The 14313-nt window shown below is 41.1% G+C and overlaps 1 protein-coding gene across 4 annotated transcripts in view; it reads right to left on the bottom strand.

Annotated features, from left to right (window-relative positions):
• Positions 1-862: 862 nt before the first annotated feature.
• Positions 863-14313, bottom strand: part of JADE3 (jade family PHD finger 3) — a 131886-nt gene continuing 118435 nt past the window's right edge. For 3 of the 4 annotated variants that reach the window (XM_019525035.1, XM_019525036.1, XM_019525037.1), the window contains 3 exons: positions 13246-13719; positions 12531-12648; positions 4573-9265 (listed from right to left, as the gene is read on the bottom strand). In XM_019525035.1, the coding sequence (XP_019380580.1) occupies positions 8376-9265; positions 12531-12648; positions 13246-13719 (1482 nt within the window). In that variant the 3' untranslated portion in view covers positions 4573-8375. Of the gene's footprint in view, positions 874-4572; positions 9266-12530; positions 12649-13245; positions 13720-14313 lie in introns of those variants that run through there. The other variant, XR_002098986.1, reaches the window with a different exon arrangement.

Raw genomic sequence — 14313 nt, 5'->3', positions numbered from 1 at the left:
AAAAAAAAAAAAAAAAAAAAGATATGGACGGGGATATATACTCACCATTAGGAGCACATTCCTCACAGAACGACCACTCCCTCCCTGACCTCATTATCCTTGCTCAAGGGAAATCTACTGAACACCTTTAAAAAGCAAACTTGGGAACAAAACTTCACAAGCTCACTGGACACCAGGAACTAAACATTGATATTGGATTTATGGCCCATTATAGTTGATCCAAGTCCTGAATTCTTTCCACAAAAGGAAGGTGAGATGGACTCCTCAGAGAATCTCTCTCAGCTCAGCCCCTCCCCTATCTTGCACTTCACTTGCTGTACCTGGTTTCCTGTGATCAGAGACCTGACTGATATCTTGTATTTGGAAGCTTGTCAAAGTTTATCCCATCTACATAGTTGGTCCAATAGAACATACAGAAATCCTTGCTTCTCACATACTTAGGTGACTTGCTTGGCTTGGCACAACAGAATGATCTATGGTGTACTTCGTGTACTTACATTGGGACAAAGAGGGAAAACAGTGTTTTATGAATATCAAGTGTGGCTGTTTCCTTATCCAGTGGCGCATTGCTATTTGCCTGCACACATATTTAAACCAAAGGAGGATGAAAAGTGCTTCCATAACAATGTAACAGGAATGGTTAAATGATAGCATTGGTAAGACAGCCCTGGGGACCCAGGCACAAAGAAGTTAAAATTGCAGTGGCTGGGGGACATCAGCTGGGAGTGGGGAAGTCACCTGGCTGGGTCTATTCAGCCTGGGATCAAAGGAGACCTAAAACTTCAAAGAGGCCTAAGGCAGGCAAAAGAGATAACATCTAACCAAAGAACTTTATTAGACCAACTGAGTAGTTGGAAAAAAGTGCTTAGCAAGCTTAAGTTTTTCTAATTTCTACCTTTTTATATTTTCACTAACATCCTGTCACTTTTTTAGCTTCTCCCATTCCTGCTTTCCTGATCTCCAATTATTCCCTTTTTCACAGACTTTTCCACTTTGTATTTTATCAGTTGTCTCTCTCCAAACTTTTTTTTCCCTGCTTATTTCCCCTGCTTTACCTTTTGTCTTGCTTATCTCTACCTACTTACATTTTCATTGACGCCCTACCACACTTTTAGCTTCTCTCATTCCTTGGAGTCTCAGACCAGCAGAGACTCCCTATTACTGATGAAGGGTGACTGCACTCAAAAGGTTGCCAAGAACATTTTTTCCAACTACTCAGTTGGTCTAATAAAAAGATATCACATCTAACCAAAGAACCTTGCCTGCCTGTGCCCTTAGACCAACACAGCTACAACCAAAAACAAAAAAAGGCCTAAGGTGAGAAAAAGGGAGCTAGAGTGAGTTAAGGGAAGGCTGCCTAGGCTAGGGTGTTTCAGTAAAAAAAAGACCTGACAGGCTAGGAAGATGCACAGAGAACTGGACAGCTTCTCCCAATTCACGTAGGGAAAACCAAGGCCCGCCTCAGCTAGTGATAAATAGGTTAAAGGCTGGGTAGGATTAGTACGCTATCCCTTTAAAATGCCCTTGTTTAACACTGTTTTTGGAAAAAAAATCATGGCTGGTTCTGAAGAAGCTGTCTTCAAGTCCTTTTAGTCAGCATCCATCACAGACTCCCAAAGAAAACCCTTGCAGGACCGGACTTCAGTGGAAGGAATTACAGGTGCTACCCAGTGAGTGGGCCAGTACCCCAGACCAGAAGTAAAAACACGTGTAGGAGTGCATGGGCTAAAACCCTGAGGAGGGGTAGCAAATAAAGCTAGCAAAGTGACCATAGCATTTTGGTGGTACAGGTGGGAGACTGAGGTAGGAGCCTTGCAACAAGAGACAAACTACAGTAAAAACCAGCATTAGCAGAACAAAAACAAGTGAGTTAAGTGTCAGGAATGCAGGATGGGGGTGGGGGGGAAGAGTTATGCACAGCTTCTTTAAAGTCTGCTAGTACAGACTTGCTCAGAAAGAGCATTACATCCCCTAAAGATAAGCAAGGCCCAAGTGATGCATTTGCTATGCTTTCAACATCACTGGGCCAGTTCCAAATGACGACTCAGGACAGAAGCCAAAATTACTTGAAGAGGCCGGGGAAGTGAAGGAAAGGTAGAATGGGATCTGGGACACTGGAGAAGGTCACGTTCCCTGGAGACAGTTTGAGGGTAGTCAGCTCCAAAAGCACAACATCCAGAGTATATGTTCTAAACAGAGCTGTGGATAAGTCTAGTCTAGATCATGTTTCTTGAGGCAGCAGAGACCTGGAAACAGGGACTTCAGGAGTTTGAGCGGAAGCATCAGATGCATGGTATTTGGTACAGGGTTTTCCTCTAGACAGGCTTTATTGCCTCACTTATTGGGGCCCAAAGCTGGAGAGATGTACTGTCAGGTGGGCAAGTTAGATGATTTTGTACCCCAGACAACTGTGGATGTGCCACAGTTTATGTTCATGCAAACCGTCCCAAATGATTCCCAGTAGAAGTTAATGGGCATTTATACACATACTTTATGATCCCACGATGCACCAGAGATGTGCTGCTTCGGAGCAGACTTGAGTCTGCTCTGCATGCGAATTGACGTGCTGCGCTGCGTTGTATGTAGTAGTATAAGTGGCAAAATGTGCATCAGTGCGCACAAAATGGCAGCAGTGCGCTTTTGGACTAAAGCACCTTCTATGCATTTCAGTTCAAAAGCACACCACCGCCACTTTCACAGCGCCGATGTGCATTTCACCACTTATACAACTGGAAGCATTGCAGCACTGGGTGCTTTTCAAAGTGCCTGGTGCTGCAGCACTTACATGTGTAAAAGTGCCCAGTGAGGTGATATTCAGGGAGTGACAGGTCAAGTATAAACTCAAAGGTTCTGGGGCAACCAGGAGTGCAGGGATTCCTGAAAAACTCCCCATGTAACCCAGGTGTGTAACCAAGAGGGAGAGCTAAATGATACCTCTTGAAACCGCTTTTTAAGCTTCTACATCCAAACGTGTAACTGTGACGAAGCACAGGAGACTGTTGTATGACCAAAAATGTGGGTTCTCTGTACTAGTTCTATGTTAGCCTGATGAAGTGCCAGGAGGGGGGGGGATGAAGGACCTCCCCAAGTAACCCCACTAAGAACTTCTTCCAGTGGGGGCAGGATCCCACAAAGTGGTAAAATGTCTGGATTATATACTTAAAGAAAGAGGAAACTAAAGGTCATCACAGAGCCTTACAAGAGAAGTAGAGCAGGAATAAAGATAAGATAGCCTCAAGAAGCATCCTAATCAAAGGAGTTGGGTAACAACATATGATCCACCAGCTTGGGAGAGGAGTTATCTGGCTGGTTCCAGCATAGGATCCAAGGAGGCCTAACACCTAAAAGACCCTGAGGAACTGGAGGGGGAAGTTACAGGGGGCAGTGCATTAGATCAAGCTAGGGGACTACCTTGACTGCATCGGTGAAGAAAAACCTGACAGACCTGGACTCATAAGTCACAGAGCAGGCTGCAAGCAATGTAGGATGTTTCTCCCAATTCAGGAGGAGATTCATTCAGACACCCAAGAACACCGTTTTCCCCAATGTTACACCTTCACAAGGGCTAGGCTGAGAAAGATTCAATACAGAGACAACTGGTTTCAGGTTGGACAACTCTGACCTGCAAGACCTAGAAAAAGGGTTTATGGCATTGCCAAATGCCCATGCACCACTCCCCAGGCTCACCAGTTCAATAAAAGCATGTATAAAACTATATAGATAAAACACGTGTAGCAAAAGAGGTATTAAATCAAGACTAAGCTACTTTAACATTTAAAATCTTCCTCTGAGAGTTAAGATCCTTAGTGCAAAAGGAGCTTTGTAAGCACAAATACCAACAAGTGTGAAACAAAGTTGTTCCTTCAGCAAAAAAGGGGCATTTCCAGGAAACATGATGCTGGGAGGACAGGACAGATTTTATTTGCGCTTGTCAGCATCTGAAGACAATCTTTCTGAGCAAACGGTGAAACCAAGTTCATCCTAAACTCAGTTTACTAAAATCCCAACTCATAACAACAGCTGTACCATAAATTGGTACTGAGGCTGCAATCTGCTCCCTCTCCTCCATTTCCTGCCTCTCACCCTAGACATGGAACCTGTTTTCAAAGCGTACGTTTGGAACTGGTCATGGGTGTCACCAGAAGGTCTTTTGTTGGGATCGAGGAAGGTTGGTAGTAATGCAGGAGGGAAAAAGTGATACACCTTCCAGCTAGGAATGAAAAAACCTTGGTGCACTAGGAAATGAAGGGCAGGGCATTTATCATCGTGTCCATTTTACATTTTGCTTTTCTGTCCCCAACCTTCCCCCATACATCCAGATTTTATGCTACAGGTTCTCCTAGTAAATTACTCCATTACCCTTCTGCATCTCCCTCCCCACTGAAGATCCTTCAAGCCACCTTAGCTATCCTGCCTCAACTCAGTCAACTCCCTGCTGTTGAAAAATGCTGTCCTGTTCAACCTAAGATTGAGAATGTTTCCCACTTCACTTCTACACAGCTTTCCACCCCAAACTCTCCCATCCAGATATTCCCATGATGCTTCCCCTCATGTCTCTACACCACACTTGACCATTTTTTGCACATACTTGTGCTTGTTTATTGTACTTGGCAAGATTTTTCATTGTACATATGCCTTCAAGTAGCAGGCACTGCAGGAGGCGTTGCATAGTCTGAGGCTCTGTGCCAGTCACAGGCGTTTGAACCAATGGTATAGCCCCACTTCTTCGTTAGTTCCTTGCAATGTCCGACTCTGATAATTAGGCAGTTAAGACATCGCCACCTTTGCCATGGCTCCTCAGCCCAATGGTAGGGACTCAGCTGCGGGAACGTCCATTTTTTTGCCGTCAGGTATTTTCTTCCCATGCTAAGGATGTGCCAGGATGCATCTCTACCCAACCACACACCTCCAACAGCCTCAGAAGTCTCTTCTCCCACTTTACTATCCATTTGCCTAATCTGAAAAAATAGGAACAAAGCTAACAAAGCACGTGAAGCCAGCTCTGCCATCCTGCTTTGAGGATTAGCCCCACAGAGGCTGGCATCCCCTGTTCTGTGTCCTTTGCTCTCTGAACTCTACTTGCAGTAAGGCTGGAAGTGGCTCAGCAGCAGCCAGGTGCTCCACAATGCCAGCCAGTGGCAGCAGGTGATACAAAAGAATAGAAAACCCAGATGGCACTTTGAGTCCATATGAACCAGTCATCCCTACAGCTGTGTATGAAGGAATAAAGGTGCAAGGCCCACTTACAATTCCCAGCCCTACCTTCCTTTTATTTAACTGTATTAAATGAGGGGAAAATGCCCACAATTTAAGGCTTGTTATGGCCTGCTTTTTGCCTGGATATATGCAAATAATTTGCTAAACAGACTGTGTACCATACAGCTGAGTTCAGTATCCAAAGCACCTTCAGTCACCACCTTTGACATCTCTCTTCCGAGAGGTTTACAAGGAAACAGACTTGCTGAAACTCCAGCTTGTTAAAATGCTGCCAAGCCTGTTAAAAATAAATCATGCTTGATAGAAGTAGAATTGGTTTTGGTTAACTAATAAGTTTAGCATCCTATCAGGCCAAGGATAAAGCTCTGAACAAATCACAACAAGTGAAAATACTGTTAGTTTCATAATTTAATGAAAAAGTACTTGTAAAAAGGGGATATCTGAAAAAGACTGAGTCCATCTTGGAAAACTGAATTCAATTTATATATATATAAATTACACATATATAAATTTAATTTATATATATATAAATAAAAAACAAAATGGAAAACAAAAAAATTAACAAATAAGGTTAAGAGGTAATACTTCAAACAGTTAGCCACCGAACACACAGTAAAAACTAGCAAATGCACTTTGGGGACAGTACTTGAGAACTACATAACCAAGAACTCCTTCATGTATCTATTAACATCTTGTAAATGTCTACAAGATTATTGCCCCGGCTGGAAACAATTGAGTGAGCATCCCCCAAACAGCAGAGACTCTGGAGTTGCTGAAGCACCATTTTCCCCAACCTTTGACAGATATAACTACTGGGCATGAAAGAGCATACTGTTCTGCTGGCGTCTGAGATAAATATATTCCCAAGATGAGCTCCATACAATTTCATGACCAGTAAAGGATTAATAATAAATATTGAAGGAGAACTAAGAGAATCAGAGCTGGAGTACAAATGAACAGGCATTTGCTTACTCATTCTGAATTACCCATGGCTTAAGAACACAAAGCATTTCCAATTAAAAGAAAATATAAGGAAACCTAAAAATGCTACTGCATATTTACAGCAAAATATTTTGAAAATACACCTCTAGAAAGACAATTACACAGATATACAGAAAATCAAGAAGTGAAAGAAAACAATCATAAGGATGCATGAAGCAGAGAGTGCAGAACTGCCAAGTATATTTTTTTATTTCATTAATGAAGTGTCCTCCAGACCCAGGTAGATAACTATTGCAGTTAGGAAAATTTCCAGTTCAAATAATCCAAAAAAGGTTTTGCTGTGCTTTCCCAAACTAAAATCCACAAAATGAATTAGGACTATGAAGGGAAAAAAAGAAGAAAAATGAAGCTGCAATTTGCATTCTGTAGACTTCTTTACATTGGGTGTTAAATATCTGTCTTTGAGGTGAAATTTACTACAAGGCAAAGGAGTTTTATGTGGAGCTCTATGCAACATACGTCCCATTCCAGCCCCTGATGTGGGACAGGGCTTTACACATTTATGACTGAAAAATATATAGCATTTCAGCAGAACAATGCAATTAATCTCTTGGTTAACACAATATCTGAAAAACGTAAGTTTATTTTTATTCAAAAAACAAAGCCGTGTACAGTAATGAACAAAACAGGATATTTTTTGTGGTTGGTTGACTGTTTCCACATTAGTTTACAATTTGCATTGGCAAATTTTAGGACTGGCGCACTGCATTTTAGTTTGGGAAGGAGCAACTAACTGGAGATTGATAAGCATCTTAACTGTAATTTAGTTTAGGCCACTAGTAATAAAAAATGTACTTTCAATTAACAGCTGGCTACATTTTTTCAGACCGAGATGCCAGAAGTTAAGGTTCCTAAACTTGTACTTCAGTAGCTAAGTTTGAAAATTTTGGCCTCTACAAAAAGATTCCTAGTTCAGCTTATTTAAAATATACCAGGTATATCTGCCTCCAGATATGAAATCTCAGTTTCAAGAGGGACCTGGCACCATCCATGATCGCCTAAATTTAGGTGTCAAATAGCATTCTTCTTTGAAGTAGTACATCTACTTTTGTAAACACTATTCACAAAATTATCCATCTGTACTTGTTAGCTGGGTAAAATATTTACAAGTGCATCCCACAACAAGCAGTTATATACAGAGATTTAAAAAATTGAAGCGCTAGAAGTTGCATATTTACAAAATAAGCAAATTATTGTAAAGGGAAACACAACCTTTAGCATGAGCAAAGAATGGGGGCATATCTAGAGGTCAGTAAGTTTGGCAGCATTGGTGACGTTTGCTTCCACCCTGAAAAAGGGTTCACAAATATCACTGGAGTTCTAAACATTCTGCCCAACAAGATCTCCATTTAGTAGTCACTTCAACCCCAATCCAGCCAAGAGCTTAAACAAGGGCTTTACATTTAAGTGTCCAAGTATCACCACTGAACTCTACGGGCATTTGTACACATGCCTGTGCTGCAGCACCAGGCGTCTTTAAAAGCGCCCGCTGCTGAGGCACATACATTTATATAAACGGCAAAATGCACATCAGTGTGGAGAGAATGGCGGCAGCATGCTTTTGAACTAAAACACATTGAAAGTGTTTTAGTTCAAAAGCACGCTGCCATTTTCTTCATGCTGACGCGCATTTTGCTACTTATACGCAGCACCGAAAAAGCATGTGTATAAACGCCCTATGGGACTATTCACATGCTTAAGTGCTCTGCTGGATCAAGGCCACACTGCAGGTGCAATGGGAATGCAGCTTCACTGTCCACATTAGTCTCTTGCAGCATGTTACACATTAATGCAAGGACTCCTTTAATAGCTGTCTCCAACACAAAGCTGTCATCATTTATTGTAAGCACTGTCTTACACAAAAGCTGGCAAAACGGAAGCAGTTCCCTGGAGCAATAACAAAGGTTCACTGCTCCAACCTTTCCCAGATGTTAACCCTGAAAAAACTCATTGATTTCCATAAGACCTTGCAGAAAAACTTGATTAACCACCTCAAAATGGCAAGCCAATTCACAGCTGTAACACTACTCCAGTTGCTCTTTCCCTCTTTCCTACTGCATGTCTTCCTAACATGGTCTTGTGCTGTAGTCGGAAACCCTTTTGCACCAGCACACTGGGTTATGCCAAGGTTGAGTTACCCCCATAGAAGGTTCTAATCACCTTTGAACTGAACTGTGAGAAATCATATTTTTTTTGTTTCTACTGTGACAATCTCGACCAAAATCTTTACTTGGGCTTCCCCTCTCTGAGCTGCTTCTCCTTAATCTGACTTGCTCTTTATTCTCATCACTTTCAGCTTCAGAGTCACTCAGTTCCAAATCGGGGCAATACCCATCATTGTCTTGGTAAGGAGCTCCTTCAAGAACCTGCTTGTTCCACAAACGTTCTTTAGTTGAAAGCCTTCTTGTTGGCTTTTCACAGCATCTGAGATCTTCTGTGGTCCTCACCAAGCTGTTGGTTGCCTCTTTAAAGGACCTGCTAAAATGTTCTATGGTGGATTTTCTAAAGCTGCTCTGACTAGCCAAATGAGCAGTGAGCAGAGAATCGTGTTCATATGGCGTCTGGCTGGAGCTGTCTCTCTGAATAACATCCCCTGACCTTCCCATTAAACCATTGGATTTGACTAGTCTTGCATTCTCTTGCTGCATTTTTCCATTGCCAATCAAAGACTGTCCATGCAAAGCAGCTTGAAGTGCTAATGGTTTACCAGATGGCTGCCCACGAGGAAACTCTGGTAACTGTACAGGTCCTAAATCCTTGGTTTCATTCCTAGACTTGCTAATTCCTCCCAGCAGCCCGTTACTTCGGTTGTCATGCTGGTACCTTGAGTAAGATTTCATTTTAATTTCAAACGACTCCTTTGAAAGCTGCAAACTCCTTTTGTTGTAAACAGTGGTATTGTTGTCAGGAGAAAGGGGTCTGTTGCCAGGTTTCAGTGAGTTATTTTTGCAATCCCCCAGTGCTGATTTAGGCATTTTTAACTTCAGGGTGATTCTGGGAGGTGGATAAAACAGTGTGTTTTCCAGTGCACTTGTCAGAGTATGGCCTGAGATAGGGAAAACAGAAAGTACATAATTTAAATGAAACAGAAAAAAAAGACAAGAGTTATATTAAGGTCAGCTAATTTCCCTGCTTACAAGAGATGCGTGCATTAAGAACTTTCAGACTAGCAGTTAATACAAAACTTTTACTATTAAGGAGAAGCCAATAAACTAAAATAGTCCAAAGTATCCAAAGTAGAACTTATGTAGAAGCTTTAAAAGTTCTATTAAAAATACTGTACCCACCTTTTATATCTTTTAATCATACAATTTTATATTCCTGAAAAATGTCTTTACCCAGCAAACTACATTAGAGGCTGCCTGATATTAGAGATGCACACATCCACTAGAATCACTCAATAACTGTGTCAACAAGCTCTTCTAACTTGACAATAGTAGTCAGATATTATAAAGAAAAAAATCTCAAAATTAATTTAATAGGAATTTTAAACATAAAAATACTCCAAGTACTTTTATTCTCTTATGACTTTTTTCTGACTTAATTAGCTGGAGGGGGCAGAGGGAGGAAAGTGGGGAAGGAGAAGAAACTTCTATATTAAATGAAACTTCTTCAAAGTTTGAGGGAAGATGGAAGAATTTTTTTTAAATGGTTATAGGATACCTTAGGAATCTTAACATTAAAACAATTCCCATAATATGAAAATTCCCAATTTTTTATTGTATACTGCAGGCATGACTTATTTTTCAATTCCAAATCATCAAACCAAATAACATACTCTAACTCAGTTCAAATGTAATGCTCATTATTTCATGAAAAATAAAGCAGCGAAGGTGGATTGTGGTACATCAGTGTTCCAGGACAGCAACTTCCCATTACTACAAGTCAGAGTCCTTCACAGTATTCAGGAGTCCAAGAGAAAGGGTTAAGGAAACCATATTAAAAAGGCACAAGAGCAAGCTATCCCAGTGCTAAGAAAGGATAGAAAGTGTAGGAGTCTGGCCTGGCTAAACAGTGAACTATTCAGTAAGCTGAAAATTAAAAAGGAAAGCCTAGAAAAAGTTGAAATGTGGTCACATTACTAGGGAAGAGTACAGGAGTGACATAGACATACAGGGTGAAAATCAGGATGATCAAAGCATAAACTGGGTTGCAATTAGCAAAAGGGATAACAGGCAAAAACCCTCCAAATTCTACCAAGGAAAGCACAGACCCTTTACTGAATGGAGAAGGCAATCTAGTAACAGGTGACATAGAGAAGGCTGAAGTACTTAATGTTCTTTTTACTCCAGTCTTCAGGAATAAGGTCTACTATCCACTGACAAATGCTGCAAGGACAGAGGAGGACATAATCAGCGTAGTATAGTGGAAGAACATGTCTGGGATAATTTAGAGAAGCTGAATGTTGTTTTTAAGTCAGCAGGCCTGATGCATCTTAAAATACTGAAGGAGCTGGCTGAGTATTTCAGAACCACTGGCTACCTTCTTTGTAAAATTCTTGCTGAGAGTTTTGAGAATTCACAGAACTTGTGTTTGGTCCCAGATGACTGGAAAAGGACAAATATATGCCCGCCTTTAAAGGAGGGGAAGGAGGAAGATTCAGACCACTCAGTCTGACCTTGATATCTGGAAAGATTATTGAGCAGGTCTTCAAGGAACCTACTTCTAAGCACCTGGAAGAGAACAAGAATCAGAAACAGCCAACATGGATTCTTCAGTACATCATGCCTGGTCAACATGATTTCCTTCGATGATAAGAGAGATAGGTTCTGTGGATGGAGGTAGAGCAGTGGATATGATGCACCTTAATCTCAGGAAGGCTTTTGAAACCATTTCCCATAATAGTCTCATTTGTACACTAAAAGAAACACAGTCTATGTGGAAGTATTGTAAGGTGGATACTTAACTGGTTGGATCACCATGCTCAATGAGTATTCATTAATAACTCAGCATCTATTCAGGGAGGAGGTAATGAGCAGCACTCCCCCTGTGTCTCTCCGGGGTCCAGTATTGTTTAATATCCTCATTAATAACTTGGAGGGTGGGACTGAGTGAACCCTTAGCAAAACTGCAGATGACACCAAGTTGGGTGGAGTTGCAGGCACTCTGGAGGGAAGGCCTACTATTCAAAATGACTGATAACTTTGGAGAAATAGTAAAAAATTAATCAGAGTTGATTTAATAAAAAGGACAAGTGCAAAGTCCTACACTTAGAACTAAACAAAACTGCATACACAAATGCAGACTGGGGAATGACCAGCTAGGCTGCTGTCCTGCAGAAAAGGACCTGGAGATAATACAGGACAATAAGATGGTCTTCTTACAAAAACAGCCAATAGCATACTAGGCTGTATTAATAGGAGCATCACTTGCAAGTCAAGGGAAGTGATTCTTCTACTCTATTCAGCAGTGATGAGGCCTCACCTCGAGTGCTGTGTCCAATTTTTGGCACTGCACTTCAAAAAGGCAGACGGACTGGTAAGAGTCCAGTGAGGAACAAAAACTATTAAGTCATGTTTCCCAGACCTCTAAAAGGCGAGGCTGAAAGAACTGGGATTATTTAGTCTGGAGAAGATTGAGGAGAGACTTGATAACAGTTTTCAAATACCTGAAGGGGGGTTATACGGAGGTTTTGACTACCTCTGTGGCTGCAAGAGACTGCAAGAAGCAGTGGTCTTAAATTGCAGTAAGGGAAGTTTTTATTATAAGAGTAGTAAAGCACTGGAACTGGCTACCCAGAGAGGTTCTGGAATCTCCATCCTTGGAAGTTTTTAAGAATGGATTAGACAGGCACTTGACTGAGGTGGTTTAGTCAGAGATGATCCTGCTTTGAGCAGGGGGTTGGACTAAATGATCTCCTGAGGTCTCTTCCAGCTCTACTTTTCTATGATTCTATAGATAAGACATGTAGAAGGAAGAATATAAATTGCAAGTCTCAAGTTGAGAAACATTTACGAGTATGAGAATATTGTGGCTGTTGCACACTCCCTTCAATGGAAATGAGCAACAAGCTAAAAACCTGTCTTCACTTGAAGAGAGAGACAAGAGGGTGCAGGATATGTTAGGGTGGGGTGGGAGTGGGGGGAGAGGGAATATAGAGCAGTATCCCTAACTGACGGACACGGCTGTGGTGCCTAGTTACCCTAGTGATTGATATCTACTGTAAACATAAAACCCCAAAACAATACTTATAAGAACTCCCTAAGCTTGCTGATTTGAAGTTTTTAATGCATTAAGTGTCATGGGACATAGTGAAAGTATAGAATCTTTAGCAGATACGATTCTACTGTTATGCTGTATTTATAAATTACCTGCAGCAATCTCCTGGTTAGTGAGCTGAGCTTGCAAGTTGAAGACTTGTTCATGTACTTTACTATGAGACAATTTTAGTTTCTCTCTTCTGCTTACCATGTAGCATAGATTCCTCACCTACAAACAATAAGACATTTTAGAATGCTTTAAGATGCAATTAAGACAGTTTAAGAATATTATGTTCAAGTTAGAATTGACAAAACATTTTCACTCATGCAAGAGTACAGACAGGAGCAATGACTGTAGCAATATCAAATGACTAGTCAATTGCAAAAACCACTGCAACTTTGTTACAGTGGCTTGACTAACTTCTCTTCAAGATACTACTATTTTTTGTCTGTGTCTTCCTGGCACATGCTACCAAGCAGCCACACCCCTTCCCTTTGTAAAGCAATGAAAAGTACATTTATCTGTAGCCTATAACTCAACAGTTAATTTCTCAGAAGTTACTTAATACTTAGGGATCATAGGAAACTGTAAACCAAGATTATACAACTGCCTGGATGTTTTAGGAAATCATTCCTTTTAAAGATACCCTGAAAGTAATCTGCAAGTCCTGTAGTCCTATTTACGTCTCTATAAGCAACAAGCAAAGAAACAAACATGTTTAAACTTCAAATATTTCTCCCTCCCCACCCCAAATTGCAGCATTTAAAGCAAGTACCTAGCTCACCTGCAGATACACACTCAAGCCTTTACCATTCAAGTGCTTACCCTCTCTAGATCCTGTCTCAAGTGCATAAACATTCGCATGCGGGTATGAATGCTATCTTCTTTTGGCTGCACCAACCCATTTTCTTCATCCTCCTTGGGAGGAAACAATGGTTTATTAAAGTTACTTTTCCGCTTTAATTTCCAGTAATTATAGATGAAGTCCACAGCAAGCTTCGGAAGGGCCAGTTCTGCTGCAACATCTTCTACTTTAACTAGTGTGTAGAACTCCTCTTCCAGCTCTCTAAGTTTCTGAGCACGCAAACTGGTTTTCTCACTTTCTGTGTGCTTCTGGTCTGCCATGCTCTTAGGGTTCTCATCAACATCAGGCAGTGAATTCTGCTTGTTTTTGCTATGTTTTAGGCAATATGACTTGAACTTGACCTCATCCCCATCGTCCAAAATGGTCTTCATCTCTAAGCTATGCTCAAAGGCACAGGTGACGTGAAAGGCAGTAATGCAACTTTTCACAGAGCACTAGGAGTGAAAGAAAGGAGTCTGTCAGTCAACAGTAACACAGAAAAACTATTACATACAGCCCACATCCAGAAATAATTTATTTCTGTGATATACTTACCTTAAAAAGGCTCACCAGATTTTCAGAAATTTGTATTGCTCCTGAATTGAGAATCTCAACGATAAGTCAATTGTGCAAAATTAAAATCCCTCCAAGAGATGAGCTACTGTAGAAACTGCCATTTTTGTTTAAGGCATAGCAACTAAATCTAGTATTTCATACCTCTTGAGTCCAGACAAATACAAATGCGAGGGAAACTAAGTTCGTGGGCTACTGATCCAGTATTTTCTACCTTTATGGCTGGTCAGAATTGCCTTTCCATTTGATATATTGCTTCAACAGGAATTTATAAGGTTCACAAGTAAATTTTCCTCTTTTGTCTGGAAAATGTTAAACGTCTGCGGCCATTGTGGATGAACTAAATATCTAAGGGCTTTTACCTTAGAACACGACACAGGGGACAGACCTACCACCCAAAGTCAAGAGCTTGACCAGGAGTTCCCCCGGGAACTGGATGAGGACGCATGCTCCAGGACCATGGTTGTCATGGGTGA

The sequence above is a fragment of the Gavialis gangeticus genome, unplaced genomic scaffold (assembly GCF_001723915.1).
Source record: "Gavialis gangeticus isolate Ggan-Ray unplaced genomic scaffold, GavGan_comp1, whole genome shotgun sequence".
NCBI classification, from domain to species: domain Eukaryota; kingdom Metazoa; phylum Chordata; order Crocodylia; family Gavialidae; genus Gavialis; species Gavialis gangeticus.
This window is presented reverse-complemented; position numbering and strand designations above follow the sequence as displayed.